The sequence below is a fragment of the Chlamydomonas reinhardtii genome, chromosome 6 (assembly GCF_000002595.2).
Source record: "Chlamydomonas reinhardtii strain CC-503 cw92 mt+ chromosome 6, whole genome shotgun sequence".
Taxonomy (NCBI): Eukaryota; Viridiplantae; Chlorophyta; class Chlorophyceae; order Chlamydomonadales; family Chlamydomonadaceae; genus Chlamydomonas; species Chlamydomonas reinhardtii.
Genome location: NC_057009.1, coordinates 8,245,564 through 8,261,696, shown reverse-complemented (window position 1 = coordinate 8,261,696; position 16,133 = coordinate 8,245,564). Strand labels below are relative to the sequence as shown.

The 16,133-nt window shown below is 63.9% G+C and overlaps 4 protein-coding genes across 4 annotated transcripts; 2 read left to right on the top strand and 2 right to left on the bottom strand.

The window, feature by feature from the left end:
- Nucleotides 1-4,201: 4,201 nt before the first annotated feature.
- On the bottom strand, nucleotides 4,202-5,263 carry CHLRE_06g306014v5 (uncharacterized protein). The gene is made up of 4 exons (XM_043063702.1): nucleotides 4,995-5,263; nucleotides 4,811-4,878; nucleotides 4,598-4,645; nucleotides 4,202-4,516 (listed from the first exon to the last, which is right to left on the bottom strand). Exons 1-4 carry the CDS (start codon nucleotides 5,161-5,163, stop codon nucleotides 4,310-4,312), a joined length of 492 nt encoding a protein of 163 aa, XP_042924408.1. The 5' UTR covers nucleotides 5,164-5,263; the 3' UTR covers nucleotides 4,202-4,309.
- Nucleotides 5,264-5,533: 270 nt separating this feature from the next.
- CHLRE_06g306007v5 (uncharacterized protein) lies at nucleotides 5,534-7,329 on the top strand. The gene is made up of 2 exons (XM_043063701.1): nucleotides 5,534-5,919; nucleotides 6,491-7,329. The coding sequence occupies exons 1-2, from the start codon at nucleotides 5,884-5,886 to the stop codon at nucleotides 6,629-6,631; spliced, it is 177 nt and encodes a 58-aa protein (XP_042924407.1). The 5' UTR covers nucleotides 5,534-5,883; the 3' UTR covers nucleotides 6,632-7,329.
- A 54-nt stretch (nucleotides 7,330-7,383) lies between these two features.
- CHLRE_06g306000v5 (uncharacterized protein) lies at nucleotides 7,384-14,229 on the top strand. The gene is made up of 10 exons (XM_043063700.1): nucleotides 7,384-9,284; nucleotides 9,566-9,655; nucleotides 10,134-10,284; nucleotides 10,508-10,611; nucleotides 10,843-11,011; nucleotides 11,304-11,498; nucleotides 11,777-11,836; nucleotides 12,025-12,183; nucleotides 12,351-12,563; nucleotides 12,760-14,229. Exons 1-10 carry the CDS (start codon nucleotides 7,993-7,995, stop codon nucleotides 13,249-13,251), a joined length of 2,925 nt encoding a protein of 974 aa, XP_042924406.1. The 5' UTR covers nucleotides 7,384-7,992; the 3' UTR covers nucleotides 13,252-14,229.
- Nucleotides 14,230-14,442: 213 nt separating this feature from the next.
- On the bottom strand, nucleotides 14,443-16,133 carry CHLRE_06g305950v5 (uncharacterized protein). Its single transcript, XM_043063699.1, has 3 exons — nucleotides 15,236-16,133; nucleotides 15,029-15,139; nucleotides 14,443-14,913 (listed from the first exon to the last, which is right to left on the bottom strand). Exons 1-3 carry the CDS (start codon nucleotides 15,863-15,865, stop codon nucleotides 14,791-14,793), a joined length of 864 nt encoding a protein of 287 aa, XP_042924405.1. The 5' UTR covers nucleotides 15,866-16,133; the 3' UTR covers nucleotides 14,443-14,790.

The following is a 16,133-nucleotide window of genomic DNA, read 5'->3' as shown; positions in this document are numbered from 1 at the left end:
TTAAAATACGGTGCATAATACGCTGGGCCAGGAAATCCTGGGGGGAAGCCGACGCAAACACGGCACGCGTGCCCGTGTGGTGAGCATACGTGGGGGTCACGCGCTAAGCGTCAGGACGCATCTGCTCGCGGGGGTTGAAGGGGGGTGCCACGGTGCGTGGCGTGTGTGTTTCGCCTCCACGTGAGATGGAGTGCGCGGTCCGCATGGATTTGCGAGGTATGATGAGTTGTATACTAGGTTAGCCCATGTATATGTGGGCGATGTAGTGGTCGCATGCATGAAGGTTGCGGTGTGCGCGTGCAGTGTGCCTGGGGCACGTGCGGGGTTGCATGGCCGCGGCTAGCCTGTGCACGTGCCATGGCACGTGAGAGGTCCCGTGCATCGCGTGTTGGCCTTGACCGGCCTGACCGGCCTGGACCGGCCTGGTCAAAGGGTCGTGTCGTACGTTGACTAGATGCCGTACAGTGACCCCGCTAGGGGGCTATATAAGGCGGAGTTTGGGCTAGGCTGTTCATACCAGACACACGCTCTGAGTACCTGGTCGATCCCGACCCCTGTCTCCCCTCTGTAAGTCATATGCTTGGCTTACTTGGCCCTTTCGCCCCTTGCGCCACTGTGCGCCAGCTTCTCCTTGGCTTCCCTTTGCGCCCGTGTGCGCCAGCCTCCCTTGGTTTCCCCTCGCGCCCCTGCGCGCCAGCCTTAGTGCCTAAGACCAGCTAACCCCAGCTTGGCAGCACGGCTCCTTTCCCCCCTCTCTCTCCAGCCCTTCCTCCGGGTTGGCTGCAGGCACGGCTTAGGCGGGTTTCGTGTCAGCCGTTGACACGCAGGTGGTTCCCGTGCTTGGTAACTTCCCAGTAACATTCCGCTACGCTTCCGCATCTCGATTAGTCTCGATTTCTCCTCCTTATCTCGGTAACTCTCTGGTCTGTCTTGGCCTCATCAATACAGTCTTATAACACCGGAGCAAACACAGAACGAGACCGTTGCAGTGGAAGCAGTGCTGCGCAGGCTTGTCACTCCGTCCCCACACGCGTGACAGGCGGTTTATAAGGTCCTTGGCCCCTCCATACACACCGCACCAAAAGTTTTAATTTTTGGGCTGAGCCCCCCGAGCGAAGCGATCCAGGGGGGGGGCGAAGCCCCCCAGGATTGCCCCTGTCCGTGCCTGCCTGCGTCGACAAAAAGTGCCAAACTGGCGCAAACCGCGAGTGCCACGTATTATTAATTGCTATTCCCTATTGTAGAAAAATAGGCGGCAGGGAAAACTCGGCCGGAGCGAGAAGCGACCTCGTGAGTCCATGGACATCTTGACTTTCTTCAGTCCGCGAGTATAGCTCTCGGCCCCTAAATATCTTACATCCATGTATCAAAACATGTCGACGACAAGCGTCTTGGGGCAAGAATGTCGAAATTGTTTGCAACAGCCAAACCATGCGTCCCCGAGCCTTAAATGTGTCGCGGCCCGGGATCCCGCGCCCGAGCCCGGCTAGCCGTTTGCGGTGCTTGAGTGGGATGTGGGTGAGGTGCATTTGGGATATCATGGACCGTGAAGTGGCGTGGGTAAGGTGGCGTGGCGTGGCGGGGACAGGGCATGTCGGTGCCTCGGCACGGCGTTGGCATAGTGGCCAGTCCCGCTGGATGGGCTTGCAAGGGTGCTGTTCATGTCGCCGGTGCCCATCGTCACATCCCTTGCGCTTCATGGGGCTCAGCCCATTTTCCAGCTGTACAAAGCTGACACCCCTTGTTGTGTGTGTACACCTTGTGTGTGTGTTGGGTTTTGCTTGCCACACCCGCACCATGCCCGAATCGGTGTGGATTTGGATTTGCGCGGCCATAGTCTTCTAGCGGAATTTCCTTCAACTTATTATATTGTTATAAGAAAACACAGCTGCAGTGCGGAGAGCAGCCATGGTTCGCGAACTTCGACGGACATCCTTTCCAGCACCCCTCGCGCCCCTCGCCCCGCCACGGCGCTGCCACGGCCCACCCTGCTGGTTTCCCCAGCACAACGTATTTTCAAACGTACTAGCCGACGAGGGCAGCGTACAGTACGTAGTACAGTACGTAGTACATAGTACGCGTACTACGAACTACGCAACCCTGCCGCGCGCAGGACACACGCACAGCGCACGCACTAACCAGGGCGCAAGCGTCCAGGTACTAGAACGGTCGCCCACACGTGCATCCTGCCCACACACAAAGCCACCAACCACGCACAACCTCTCGCGGCGAGGGAGGCGGGGAATCAGCGTCATACGGCAAGCGCAAAACCATGCCGTCACCAACAGCCCGAGATAGGAAAGGATGCGCAAACGGCACAACGTCCCAACCCTTTGGCCTGATACCCAAAGTCACAAACGTCTGGAGACGACCCCAGAAGTCAGCTACGACGGCAAGTCCAATCCGCGGTTTTATGGACAAACCACTGGGCCCTGCTACTGTACGTAATCCAGCTCCGCAATGTGTGGCCGGCCCCTGGTCGCTCTGCCCCCTTGCTTTGTGGTCTCGCCGCTTGATCGTGTGGGTGTGTCTGGGTGGTTGTGTTCCCTCGGCCTTGTCTTTCGCGCGTGCGGTGTGGACTGTGGGGCTCTGCCCAATGTTTAGGCTAGTACTGTGCCTGTGGCACGTGAAGTGGAGGCTTTGCCTTGTGTTGGGCCTTCGGGCTTGGATCAGACATGGAGTGGCGTGCGTGCGTCTCCGTGGCGTGCAAAATGAGTGGTGTCTTTGTTTGATTGGGCGGTCGGCGGACCACTGGCCTGTCCGTGCCCCGTCTTGCGGGGGCGTCACCACCAAAAGACCGAAAAGAATTGCAATTTTGCTGTACGGTTTGGCTGTACGCTGCCCTCGTCGGCTAGTACGTTGGAAAATACGTTGTGCTGGGGAAACCAGCGGGGTGGGCCGTGGCAGCGCCGTGGCGGGGCGAGGGGCGCGAGGGGTGCTGGAAAGGATGTCCGTCGAAGTTCGCGAACCATGGCTGCTCTCCGCACTGCAGCTGTGTTTTCTTATAACAATATAATAAGTTGAAGGAAATTCCGCTAGAAGACTATGGCCGCGCAAATCCAAATTCACACCGATTCGGGCATGGTGCGGGCACGCGTGCCGTGTTTGCGTCGGCTTCCCCCCTGGATTTCCTGGCCCAGCGTATTATGCACCGTATTTTAACGTACTGTACTAGAACTCCTAGTACGCTGTATTAATACGCGTATTATGGAGAGAGGGTCGCGTACTAGGCAACCCTGTTGGCGGGTCACGCACCCGGGTGCCTGGCTTGGCTTCGACTCACTGTGCGTGGAGTCGCTGGACTGAGGACCTGAGGGTGTGCAGCCAACCTGGTGGTGGTTTCCGGTCACAGGATGGATCCCCGTGGCTTAGGGCACTCGACGCCCCTTCCACGCTAGCAGGGTCGGGCTGTCTGTAACATCGCAATCATAAAGGCACAGAGAAGAAGTGGATGCAAGTAAGGATCAGGTATCTAGACAGGGCGGCAGACAAGTGTTCCCCGGTCACGGGAAAAGGGGCTGAGCTCCTCCACAGTCTGAGGCCGAACAACCTCATCGCCCGGACATAGCCGGGGTCGGTTTCCACAGGCACATAGCCAAACCAGGTGCCTATCTAGTAGTCGCGATGCCACAGCAGAGCCAACCGCAGCCAGGCACAGCACAGTTCTCAACAGCCGCACTACTTGTCATGCCGCCGCCGCCGCTGCCGCCGCCGCCGCTGCCGCCGCCGCCGCTGCCGCCGCCGCCGCTGCCACCGCCGCCGCCGCCGCCAGTCTGCAGCGATGCAGGTCGCTTGTGCCCCAGCAGCATCTCCACCAGCGCGTGCCGGATGTTGGTTGCGGAGTTGACGTCACGTCCCTGCACCGTCGGGAGGGTAGAGTGAGTGAGTCCCACTGAGCCCACGACTGAGCCGTCACCCAGCCGTCACCCAGCCATCACCCACTGAGCCCCACTGAGCCCCACTGAGCCGTCACCCAGCCAGCCATCACCCACTGAGCCCCACTGAGCCGCCACCCAGCCACCCATCCATCGCCCAGCCAGCCGCCCGCCCACAAAGTGGACTCACCCACACCGTCCCGCAGTGGTTGCACACTTGGACTTGGTGAGCACGTAAGCCCCCCCATGGTACGACCGCCTGCAGGCAGCGCTGCCCGTTGCCGAGTAAGCGCCGCCCGCACTTCGCACACACCTGGGGAGGGAGGGGGCAGGAGTACAGTGTGAACCTTGCTGGCTACCCGGCTACCTGTACCGTACACGAGCCCCATCCTGTCCACCCGACCACCTGTCTACTCATTCCAACCCGTCTGCTCTCATCTTGCCTGCGATGTGTAGAACTCGTCCACGTACACCACCAGGTGCGCGTACTTGTCCACCAGCAGGCGGAGCAGTGCCCGGTTTGGGCCCCGCCCCAACCTGCTGATGCAACCGCCATAGCCAGTGTTGGCGTTGCCCCAGCCAACAATGACCTCCTCCTTGGGCCTTCCACCAGCCAGCTGCTGCGCCGTGTGCTCCAGCACCTGTACCCGTGGCATTGGTGTAGCGTCAGCGCAGTGCAGTTGGTGTGGATGCATCTGCTAGTCCCTCCCCTCAACCCCCACCTTCTGCGTCCGCACATGGACAGTCAGGCGCCACCGCCGCTGGCCCCACTGCCGGTAGAAACGGAGCAGATGCCACAGCCCGTACTGTTGCACCGGCGCAGGCGCAGACCCGGCCGCCGCCGCCGCGTCCACGCCACCTCATCCAGAGTAGAGGTAGCGTATTCGCCGCTCATGGTCAGCTGCCGACGCCACCCGCGCGCTGGGTATCCCCGCCTGACAGCGCTTGAGCGCCGGCTGCTCCTTTAGCCGTGCCTGCAGCCACAGCCGACGGCCTGTCTGGCCTGTGCAGTGGCGGTAGCCAGCGCCAGACAGCCGGGTAAAGCAGGCGCGCTGCTGGCGGCGCCGTTCTGTTGCGGCACGCTGATGCGTGTGCTGGCGCGTGCCCCGCCACCCTCGCCTCTTGCCCTTCCACCTCCCGCCCGCCTTGCGCCGCCACCTCCGTTTCTGCCCCCGCCGACGCCGTCGCTGCTGTCGCCGCTGCCGCCGCTGCTGCCGCTGCCATCGCCGCTGTTGCCGTCGCCGCCGTCGCTGCAGTGGGGGCTGGGCAGGCCCAGGAGCCTGGCCATCTGGGCCACGCCAGACGTGCGCGGCTCGTGGCCGGCCACTGTAGCTGTGCGGTGAGAAGCCTGGCATTGACCCGACACAGGCCACCAGGTAGTCGCCTACGCCGGGATCAACGCCCACGATGCGCCCACGATGGGGCTAAGGGTTGCCTGCTCAAAGACAGCCAGCGGATCGCCAGCCGCGACCACGCCCGGCACTGGGTTGTCCCCGGGTGCCCGGCCCGGCCCGCCACGGGGCCCACGCTGGTCATCGTCTTCACTGCCGCTCCCTCCGCTGCCGTGCGCCCGCGTGCCGCCACGCCCGCGCGCTCGGCTGCCCGCGCGCCCGCTGGTTCAGTAGACTTGGTACCTAGTTTGCGCGGTGGTCTTTTGCCTGGTGTAGTCCAGTATGACTTTCCTCTTAATTCTGCGCCTCGGGCCCTTTACCTCGCAACGAGTCGCCACAGTCGCCAGTCAATTAAAGTCCATGGACGTGCGAGGTCGCTTCTCGCTCCGGCCGAGTTTTACCTGCTGCCTATTTTTCTACAATAGGGAATAGCAAGTAATAATACGTGGCGCTCGCGGTTTGTGCCAGTATGGCACGCAGGCACGCAGGCACGCACCGGCAGGCACGGACAGGGGCAATCCTGGGGGGCTTCGCCCCCCCCTGGTTCGCTTCGCTCGGGGGCCTCAGCCCAAAAAAGAGCAACGCGCACGTTGCAGGCGCAATCCCGGTCGTACGCCATGACAGGCACAAAGGGCATGAAGCGTGAGTTGGCGGTGCGTGTTTGCGTGCAAGTCTGGATACGCGGTAGCAACTTAAAGAGGGCCCCTCCAGGAATTTCACCGGGAGCCCCCAAGCCTGCACTTGCTCTATGCACCATTAACATCATCTTTTGATGTGAGACTAATGCTCCAACTGCAGTGCGACCGTGAAGTGCGTCCCAGCTCAAGTGACTCGGCTGAGTTTCCATCGAATTTCCGCCGAGTTTCCGCCGAGTTCCCTGCGCCCCGCCCGCGCGTGCCCACCAGCGAACGGCACTCCAGCGAGTCCCGCCCGCGCTGCAGCCCAACTGTCAACCGTGTGAAACCGTGTGCGCCCAGAGGCATCAGCTTATGGAAACCGGGTCAGCCCCATGCGTCTCTCTGAGTTTACACGCAGCTCACACACGCAGCTTCCCAGACGGCGCGCGCACGACTATGCACTCCCACTCACGCGCCGCGCCAACCGCCACACCCGCCGTGCTCCACCGTGCCCAGACGCAGCTTCCCACACGCGTGCGCGCTTAACTGCCAGCTCCCACTCGCGCGCCTGCCGACTAGCATCAACTCCCCGTGTGCGTCACTACAGTCCGGTAGCTTCCGAGCCGGGCCGCCGTACAACTACCTGCTCACACTCGCGGGCGCCAAGAAGCGCAGTGCGCGTGCGGTCGTGCCCAAGGCCAAGGCGGGCAAGGCCAAGGCGGCGGCAGGTGATGAGATGCAGGAGTAGAGGTGACTTGGCAGATTTTGGTATGTTTGGTAATGCGTGGGGGCGGGAGAGCTTGCGACGGCGGTGGGTCCTCGTTGGGCTGCGGTAGTGCGCCCGCCGCACGAACGTGTTGGACGGTGTGCACGTGTGGAGACGACGTGAAAGGGAGTAAAAACGTGGCATGACTTAACGTTATGGATAAATGATTCGTGAGTGCCACGTCGGATGTGAAGATGGAGGTTACTGGAGGATGGCGGGCTCGACCAATGGGCGTTGACAAATAGTGGGTCCTTGCACCAGTCGGGCCCGGGGTGCAGGCACTGCCGGTGAGCTGCCGCTGCCATCGTCTGTGGGTGTTTGTTGCGCACTTGAAAGGCGAGCAATGGCGTCGGCTTGCTGCAAGGTGTTTTACTGCGTTGTCTCAGGGACGGGAGCAGCTTGCTCGGTGGCTACTGGCGCGCTGGCCAGGCCACCCGCGGCTGGCAAAGCGTAGGCGCCGTTCGTAGGGCCTGGCGCACCTTTTGCGAACGTGCCTAGGCTTTTGTGGTTTATAGTTTGGCCAGAAATAGCTGATGATGATGACAATTAGAGCATGCTGCGCAAAACATGACGACCGCAGGCCTCCGTGGACGGGGTACCGGCGGCCGTGTTGTATACGGCGATGGTGACCACGGCGGGCGGAGGCTGGCTTTGTGCGCAAGCGCAGTGTATGATTGCGGTCAAATGAGCGCATTTATAAGGCTTGCATATTCCTTAAACGCGGTGAATGTTTCGACCGGTCCGCCTTTTGTTGCAAGCTTCTCAGCAAGTCGCCACCTTGCCGCCGAGTCGGTCACCTTGGTAATTGCATAATATCATCTTGAACTTACTCACAGGAACCGTGCTGACAACTTATTGACCTGGGTGCAAGCTCAGGACAGTAGCGCCCTCGTAACAACTTGCAGCAACCACCGCTAACCTTACTTGTCGACCCAACAAATACCAACTACTTATTAGACTCTACTGATCGACAAATTGTACAAGCAGAGCGGTCTCTCTTGGGCCAGATAGGTCATCAGCACCGATTGTCGCCGCGGAGAGACGAACCGTTAGTGGAGCTGGTGCTTTGCATACCCTCTTGTTGAAGCTAATCATAGTCTTCAATGGACCACACGGCGGCTTGCTAGTTTGGCGAGCACACATCGCCTCGCTTGCTCACCGGTGACTGGGGTTATTCCCAGTACTGCGGTGACATATCAAGTGTCATGACAGCTGAAGTTTCAGCGCATTGCCGAAGGCCGTGTCCATTCGAGGGCGAGGGCCCTTCAGGCGGTACACCTGGCCACGCCTCAGCCCAGCCCGCCTGCGCAGCGGGCCGCGGAGCCCAGCCTCGCCAGCGGCGAATGCCGGCGCGGGGACTGACCCTGGCGCTGCTGCTGGCGGCATGCCTGGTAGCAACTCCGTTTGCAACTGCTATGGAGCTAAAACCCCAGCAGCAGCGGGAGCTGCAGGGCTCAAAGGCCCAGCTAGAGGAGGAGCAGTCGCTCCTGGTGGTAGTAGCCGCCGCGGGGGGCACCGTGTCAACTGCCAACACGGCGGCAGCGTCCCACCAACAGCACCAGCAACATCACCACCATAGGCGGGTGCTGTCGGATGGGAGTGCTGCTGGCAGCAGTGGCGGGCGGGTGCAGTGGCCGCTGTCCCAGTCCGACCTGGGAGTTGCGGCGACCGCCCCGCGCCACCTGCGGGAAGGCAGCAGCGGCAGGAGCAGCGCCGGTCGCAGCAGCGGCAGGAGCATTAGTACTGGTGGCGGCAGCAGCGTCAGAAGCAGCGGCCTGGACGGGTGGTTCGGCCTGCCGGGAGAGCTGATGCGGCGGGCGCTGGGCTGGACGTCGGTGGCGGAGGAGGACGTGGCGAAGGCACAGGATTTACTGGCGACGACCGGAGGTGTGGGCGGCGGCGGCTTGGAGGAGGCAGCTATGCGGCGAGCAGCACAGGAGGGGCAAGCACCACCGCCGCCACGGCGCCGCCGCGTGCCAGTGCCGGACGGCGGCGGCACCCTTCTGTCACTGCCTCCGCCCGAAGTCCTGCAAAGCCCGCCACCGCCGCCGCCGCCGTCACCGCAGCCGCCTTCCCCGCCGCCGCCGGATGTACCGCCCCCACCCGGAGCGCCGCCGCCACCGGAGCAGAACAACAATGTGCCGGAGGACTCGCCGCTGCCTCCAGGTCTGCCGCCGCCACCGGATGTGCCGCCGCCACCGGATGTGCCGCCACCTCCGCCGAAACCACCCAAAAAGCGTGGCAAGTCGCCGCCACCGGAGGCCAAGCGGTCGCCGCCGCCGTCGCCGCCGCCGCGGCCCTTGCCACCGCGGCCCTCGCCGCCGCGGCCCTCGCCGCCGCGGCCCTCGCCGCCGCGGTCTTCTCCCAAGCCCGTGATTGCCCCGCAGCAGGAGTCCTCACCACCGCCCTCGCCCTCGCCGCCCTCGCCCTCGCCGCCCTCGCCCTCGCCGCCGCCACCGCCCTCCCCGCGGCCGCGGTCGCCAGCGCGGCAGCCGCCGTCCCCGCCGCCGCCTCAGGCGCCGTACTCTCCCGCGCCGCCGACGCAGCCTCAGTGGCCGCCGCTGTCGCCCAACCCGCCGCCGGGCCGGGTGCTGCCGCCCAACAACGTCCCGGAGGACCTGCTGGTCACTGGCAGGTGGGTGCGGGTGCGGGTGCGGGTGGGTGGCCGTGGCCGTGGCCGTGTGGGTGCGGGTGTGTGGGTGTGGCGCCGGGCGTTCAACTTGCAGTGGCAGGGGTCAACGACGCGTAATACATATCACATGCCGTGGCTGCCACCTCCTCCTCACGACCCTTGGTGTTCACGCGCACCCGATCCGCCTTTACGCTCCACCCCGCCCCGCCCCGCCCCGCCCCGCTCTGACCCGGCCATGTCCCCATGCCCCCATATGTGTGTGTACTTCCCCTGCACGCCCGCAGGTACATCCGCGCCGGCACCAGCATGATCGTGGCTGTGCACATGACCTCTGTGCCCGGCACGGACCGCTTCCTGTTCATGGAGCGGCCCAGGTGCGGGAGGGCCTGATGGGGGGGAGGGGGGAGGGCAGGGCAGGGCCTGATGGGGGAGAGGGGGGGGAGGGGAGGGCAGGGGAGGGGAGGGGAGGGGAGGGCAGGGGAGGGCAGGGCAGGGCAGGGCAGGGCAGGGCAGGGCAGGGCAGGGCAGGGCAGGGCAGGGCAGGGCAGGGCAGGGCAGGGCAGGGCAGGGCAGGGCAGGGCAGGGCAGGGCAGGGCAGGGCAGGGCAGGGGAACTGCCATTGGGTGTCTGGGATCTACGTGCATGAGGGGGCTGCAGGTTGGGGAATCGAGAGGCGGCAAGTCGCCTCGACGCGGGGGCTGATCGGTCGGACGCGGTTGGGGCGCCATGGTCTTGCAGTCGCATGTCGCAGCAGTCCTGTCCCTGATGCGTTCGCACGATCACAGCCATAACCCCACCCGCCCACACACAAAGTCCGTTCAACCCGCACACCCACACGCCCACCCCACACAGCGGCTACCACCCGGACGGCTCAAACACCATCGCCGGCTTCTTCGACGTGCCCACGGGCGGCTGGACGCACATCAAGAGCCCCGACGGGCTCTTCTGCTGTGGCCACACGCTGCTGGACAGCGGGGACGTGCTCATCGTGGGAGGGCACCAGGTGGGGGGCTGCAAGGAGAAAAGAGGAAGGGTGAGGGGTAGCCATTCATGCGCACGGTTTGTATGAAACATGGAACTCCAGAGGGGGGAGGGAGGAGGGAGGATGAGTTCGAAAAGGGGTGGGCCGGCAGGACGCAGGCATTGCGTAGGGAAGAGTTCAGCCCATGGCCACCTGCCGGTAATTGTTTTTCTGTGCTGACCGCTTCCTGCAACTACGTGCACAGGCCAACGCCGGCTACCCCGACGGCATGAAGTCCATCCGCACCTTCAACCGCTCATGCACGGACCTGCAGCTGCGCAAACTGAGGGAGATGAATTGGCGCCGGTGGTGAGTGGGCGGGCGTGCGTGCGGGGGTAGGGGGTTGCTTGCATTCATGGTTAGTTCAGGACGACACCCGTGCATCCGCACAGCTCCACCACCCATGAACACACACTACCCACCCACCCACGCCCCACACGCCCCATGCACACGGCCACTCACCCAATCACCCACCCCACACGCCCCACCCGCCCACACGCTCCACCCGCCCACACGCCCCACACACCCCACGCGTCGCAGGTACCCCTCCGCCACGCTGCTGCCGGACGGCCGTGCCCTGGTCATGGGCGGCACGCAGGGCGTGGGCGCCGGCACCGCCAACAACCCCTTCTGGGAGATCTACGACTGGGCCACCAACGGGCTGCAGCAGTTCGCCATGCGGCCCGGGTACCTGGACTCAGCCAACCAGGTGCGTGGCGGGCAGGCAGCAATGGGAGGGCTGGGTGCTTGAGAGAGGTGAACGAGCAGGACAAGAATGGAAGGATAGGAAAAGGAGAGCAAGGCAAGGGCATGCAGAATCATGGTTGTTGAGAGTTCTCCGCAAGCCGGCGTGTCGTATCAGGCTGCCTCCTTTGCCTTCCGTCCGTCCAGTATGGGACTGGGCTAGGAACTGATTACCCCCTTCCCATACACACACACACACACGCACACACAAACGCACACACGCACACACACATACACATGCACACACACACACACAGGTCTACTACCCCTTCAACTACGTGCTGCCCTCCGGCCTGCTGTTCACCTTCTGCGGCCGCGCCGGCTTCATCCTGGACTGGAACACCAACACCTGGCGCCAGCCCGTGCCGCGGCTGCGCGGCTACGCCACCACCCAGTTCCCCTACACCGGCACCAGTGTCATGCTGGGTCTGTACCCGGAGAACAACTACCAGGTATGGGAGTGTGCGCGCGCGGTGGGTGGGCACTGGGCACGTGAGATGGTGACCGTAAGTACGCACACGCGCACATGGTATCGACCCTCGCCCCTTGTGGTTGTCGAACACACGCATGCACATGTCAGCCCCTTCCACGTTGTGCTTTCACAACACGTCAACACATACCGTACACATACCACCACCCTGCCCCCCCCCCCCACACACACACACTGAGACACACACGCGCACACGCACACATTAACAAACGCACGTCACATCCGCATGCATGTCTGCAGGTTGAGATCATGCTGTTTGGCGGTCAGAAGGAGGCGGCCAACAAGGACCTCAGCCTGAGGGTGGGTCGCGGTCGCGGGCCTAACACCGGCAGCACATGAGGCACGGGGCCCCAGCCCACGTGGTGCCCGCTCCGTGCTGGTGCCGACTCCCGTACATTCAACCCCTTTCCACCTGCGCTTCCCCGAACATCGCTACACCCTCTGAAAATCACATCAACCGCTGCCGGTTTGTTGTGCCCACGGCGCAGGCCAACCGCGGCGCCAACCGCCTGAAGCTGTACTGGGACCCCGCCATCTCCAACTACACCTTTGACGGCTGGGCGGAGGAGATGATGACCATAAGCCGCGTCATGCCCGACTCGGTGCTGCTGCCCAACGGCCAGGTGGTGGTGCTCAACGGCGCGCAGGTGCGTCTTCATCAGATCTCACATGACCGAATCGACTGAACCTGCGTTGCAGTGGTAGCCGCCTGACCGCGCCCTGACCGTGCCCTGTCCGCACCCCGTGCCCAACCCCGGTAACCCCAGCCGCACCCATGCACCCGCGCCCCCGCCCCCCCCCCCGCCCCACACAGACGGGCCTGGCGGGCGACAGCGCCAGTGGCGGTGACAGCCGGGCCGACTACCCGGTGCTTTACGCGGAGCTGTACGACCCGGACGCGCGGCAGGGGCAGCGCTTCACGCAGCTGGGGTGGACGCAGATCCCGCGCATGTACCACTCCACGGCCTGCCTCACCACCAACGGCACCATCATTGTGGCGGGCTGCGACCGCTGCTACAGATACACGGTGGGGCAGGGGGTGGGGGCGGGGTGGGGGCAGCGCAAAGGGAAGGATGTGTGTGTGTGTGTGTGTCCGCCTAGTGCTCGCCTTGTTCACCGCATCCCCTTACCTCCTGCTCCTGTGACCGATCCCGCCTGTGGCGGGATTCCTTCATCGTCGGGATTGACACGAAAGCTCCCACCTTGGCCCCGATCCCTTGCAGGTCAACGACGGCTGGGACTACGTCGCCAGTCCCGCCAAGGCCGATTACCGGGTGGAGCTCTTCCAGCCGCCCTTCTTCTTCATGGACAACCTGAAACCCGCCATCGTCTCTATCCAGTCCGACAAAATGGCCTACGGCGGAACCTTCCGCATCACCTACGCCTTCCCATCCGTGGTCGGCGGCGGCCCCGGCGGCGCGCCGCTGACATTCAACGGCCAGCCCAGCCTGCCCAACGGCGTCGGCAACGGCAACAACAACCAGCTGCGCATCACGCGCGCGGTGCTGGTGGCGCCGTGCTCCTGCACACACTCGTTCAACACGCACCAACGGCTGGTGGGGCTGGAGATCCTGAGCGACAACGCTGCCACGGGGGCGCTGGTGGTGCGCGGCCCGCCCGACATCTACACTGCGCCGCCCGGCATGTACATGCTGTTCCTGCTGAACGGGCCCGTGTACTCGCGCGCGAGCTGGGTGCTGCTGCAGCGGCCGTGAGCAAGCGGCCGCAAGGCGGGGGAGGCACGCTGGTGGCTGCAGCTGGCTGTAGCAGGGCACTGGCGGGAGAGGGAGGGGCATTTGGGGAGGGGCGTGAGGCAGTAGCAGGGAAGCGATGTAGTGTGCGGCTGTGTGGGATGACAGCGGATGAAGCACGTGGAGCTGGACCTGCACGCGCCGCGTGGTTTGAGCGGGGTTGGGCAAGGCAGGTGGTTGGGTTTAATTACTGTGTCGGGCTCTGGCGCATGTTGGCAGCCGTAGAGAGATGCCGTGAAGTACGGTAGTTGGGGTATAATGCAGGAGTGGCGCGAGCTCGGGGAAAACCCAAGTAACACAAGCATGTGTTTATCTTTGTCGGGCGTGCTGTTTAGCCGGGGGCTGCAGGAAGCGTGCGCGGCGACCAGCACTGTACCGTACCTGTGGGCGTCATTGTCCCCCTTTTAGTGTTTTCCCTCTTTGTCTTGCTTTCTATTTCTAATGTGGCATGCTAGGATGTACTTGGGATTAGTCCGGTAACACGCACGACATGCATGACGCACTGCAAAGCACCGGGAGCCGGGCGGCATAGGGCATTACAGCCTTGATGGCCCTTGGCGTGCTTGAGCTGATAGCGCAGATTTTGTTGGTATCTAATGCGGTGGCCAGATGGCAATGAAACTGGAAAGCCTGTGCATGGGACACGTGTGTGGGATGACTCTAGCTGTCTAGCATTGGTTGTGATCCAGTGCTGCACACGGGTGCTGCAGGGTAGTGCTGCTTGTAGTTATCGACGTGCGTTGCGGAACTAATGCGTACGTAGACCAGAGCGGAAGGCGGGGTTGCGGGCGCAAACATTCTCTTGAGACGGCAAACGTGGCGTGGTGTGGTGCGTGACTGCATGCAAACAATTGTGCAAAGAAGAAACATGCGGCGCCTGTCATCGGCTGCCCAGTTGTCCAGAGTTGTCATACGTGTTCTCTGTTGTAATTCATACCCGATTCCATCTGCAGTGCAATCCTGGGGCCTGAGCCCGGCGCCCGGGTGGTCCTCGCGTAGCCTCATCTCGTGACGTTGCCCCGAGTGGCCGACCCCTTCCAAAGGACCTAGGTGTGCCTGATTGGACTAACGGCCAGCGCAGGGGAGGGGACAGCCGAGCAGAGGTCGCCACGGGCCTCGGGTCCTTTCGGGGGGCGCTCAGAAGTACCGCTGCGGGTCGCCGGGTCCTTACACAACCGGAATCGCTGCAGAAACCATACGGCATGCCCGAATTGCCTGGGAAACGGACCCGTTACATGTTTATTTTGCGCTGCTAGTTGCAGTATGATCCTGAACAAGGAGGTGGCTGCCGGGTCGTTATCAACCCAGCCACCTTGAAGCGGGCGCCTACTAAGCACACGCCTCTATGTTGGGGGCCTTTGGCATCCCCGCAAATCCGGACGTGGCCGGTTGGGTGGGGTGCACAGTCCGTGCTAACCCGCAGCTAACAAACTAGTCACGTCACTCGCCGCCAATCAACACGTGCACCCTCAGCCTCACGCCCTGCTAGCGCCGTTCAGGCTCTCAGCCCGGCCCCGCCGCCGCCGGCGGCCATGGCGGCCGCTGCAGCTTGGTCGGCCGCTCGAAGCCCATCAGCTTCAGCAGGAGGAGCACACGGATCACGTTGGCGGCGGAGACGTCGCGGTTCTGGGGATGGGGAACGGGGAGGAAGAAGAGAGCGCACATGAGCTGTCTCAGCCGTCAACCTGTCAATCAATCCGTCCCCAGTGCCCAGCCGTCCCCGCACATGCACGGTCCTCACCCAGGTCGTCAAGCAGTCGTTGCAGACTTTGACCGACCAGGGCCGCTGCCCCTCCTTCAGCCCCCCAAGCCGCTTGATGGCCATCTCCTGACACCCGCAGTTGTAGCAGGTCTGCATGGTCGGGAGGGTGGGAGGGAGGGGGGCCACAATAGGGCTTCCGCTAAAGCCAGGCATAAACCACTCAACCCACCCACTCAACCCACCCACCTTGGAGGTCTTGTATTCATCGATGATGAACACATGCTTGGCGTAGCGCTCACGGAGCAGCTTGATGAGCCGCCCCGTCGGCGCGCGCCCGCCCCTGACGGAGATGGGGGAGCCGCCCTTCCCTCCCTGGAAGGCCCACGAACCCCACCCCACCACCACCTCCTCCTTGGGCCTGCCGCCTGTGAGCTGCTTGGCGACGCGGTGGAGCGCGCGGTCGCGCTGGATGAACGCAGCCCAGCGCTTTCGGCGGAAGGCGGAGAAGTGGTAGTGCCACAGCACGTGCACCGCGCCCCGGGGCCCCGCCTCTGCCTGCCCCGCCGCTTGCCCCGCCGCCTGCCCCGCCGCCTGCCCCGCCGCCTGCCCCGCCGCTTGCCCCGCCGCCTGCCCCGCCGCCTGCCCCGCCGCCTGCCCCGCCGCTTGCCCCGCCGCCTGCCCCGCCGCCTGCCCCGCCGCTTGCCCCACCGCCTGCCCCGCCGCCTGCCCCGCCGCCCCACTGGCGAAGAGGTAGCGCAGGCGCTCTTCAAACCGGGCCGCCGACGCGGTCGCCGCCGTGGGGATGCCGCCGATGTACGCCTGCAGGGCTGGCGCAAGCTGTGGGCGGTTTGGCTGGAGTCGTTCCAGGCCTGACATGTGCCGCCAGTGGCCCATGCTCATATGGAATCGGCCCCGCTTCTGGCGCCGCCGCCGCGCTGTCCTGGCTCGCGGCTGCCAGTGCTTAGATTGCTTCCGGCGGTGGCCCCCCGTACGCCCGCCCCCCTTGCGCCCGCCACCCTTGCGCCTGCGACGCGGCTCCGGCGGCAGCTGCCCAGGGAACAACTCCTCATCCAGCTGCTTGTCGTGCAGCTCGAGCAGGTAGCGCTGGGCAGGGCCGACACCCTCCCCGACACCCTCCCAAGCC

Excerpts from the sequence above, each read along its gene's own strand:
- CHLRE_06g306014v5 (XM_043063702.1), bottom strand. The coding sequence starts at position 5,163 with ATGGCCAGGCTCCTGGGCCTGCCCAGCCCCCACTGCAGCGACGGCGGC. Across the intron at positions 4,646-4,810 it reads CGGCGCTCAAGCGCTGTCAG|TGGGGCCAGCGGCGGTGGCG; the intron begins GCGGGGATACCC and ends TTCTACCGGCAG. Across the intron at positions 4,517-4,597 it reads TCCATGTGCGGACGCAGAAG|GTGCTGGAGCACACGGCGCA; the intron begins GTGGGGGTTGAG and ends CCACGGGTACAG.
- CHLRE_06g306007v5 (XM_043063701.1), top strand. The coding sequence starts at position 5,884 with ATGACAGGCACAAAGGGCATGAAGCGTGAGTTGGCG. Across the intron at positions 5,920-6,490 it reads GCATGAAGCGTGAGTTGGCG|TCCGGTAGCTTCCGAGCCGG; the intron begins GTGCGTGTTTGC and ends GCGTCACTACAG.
- CHLRE_06g306000v5 (XM_043063700.1), top strand. The coding sequence starts at position 7,993 with ATGCCGGCGCGGGGACTGACCCTGGCGCTGCTGCTGGCGGCATGCCTG. Across the intron at positions 10,285-10,507 it reads TCATCGTGGGAGGGCACCAG|GCCAACGCCGGCTACCCCGA; the intron begins GTGGGGGGCTGC and ends CTACGTGCACAG. Across the intron at positions 11,499-11,776 it reads ACCCGGAGAACAACTACCAG|GTTGAGATCATGCTGTTTGG; the intron begins GTATGGGAGTGT and ends GCATGTCTGCAG.
- CHLRE_06g305950v5 (XM_043063699.1), bottom strand. The coding sequence starts at position 15,865 with ATGTCAGGCCTGGAACGACTCCAGCCAAACCGCCCACAGCTTGCGCCA. Across the intron at positions 15,140-15,235 it reads ATGAATACAAGACCTCCAAG|ACCTGCTACAACTGCGGGTG; the intron begins GTGGGTGGGTTG and ends CCGACCATGCAG. Across the intron at positions 14,914-15,028 it reads ACGACTGCTTGACGACCTGG|AACCGCGACGTCTCCGCCGC; the intron begins GTGAGGACCGTG and ends CCCCATCCCCAG.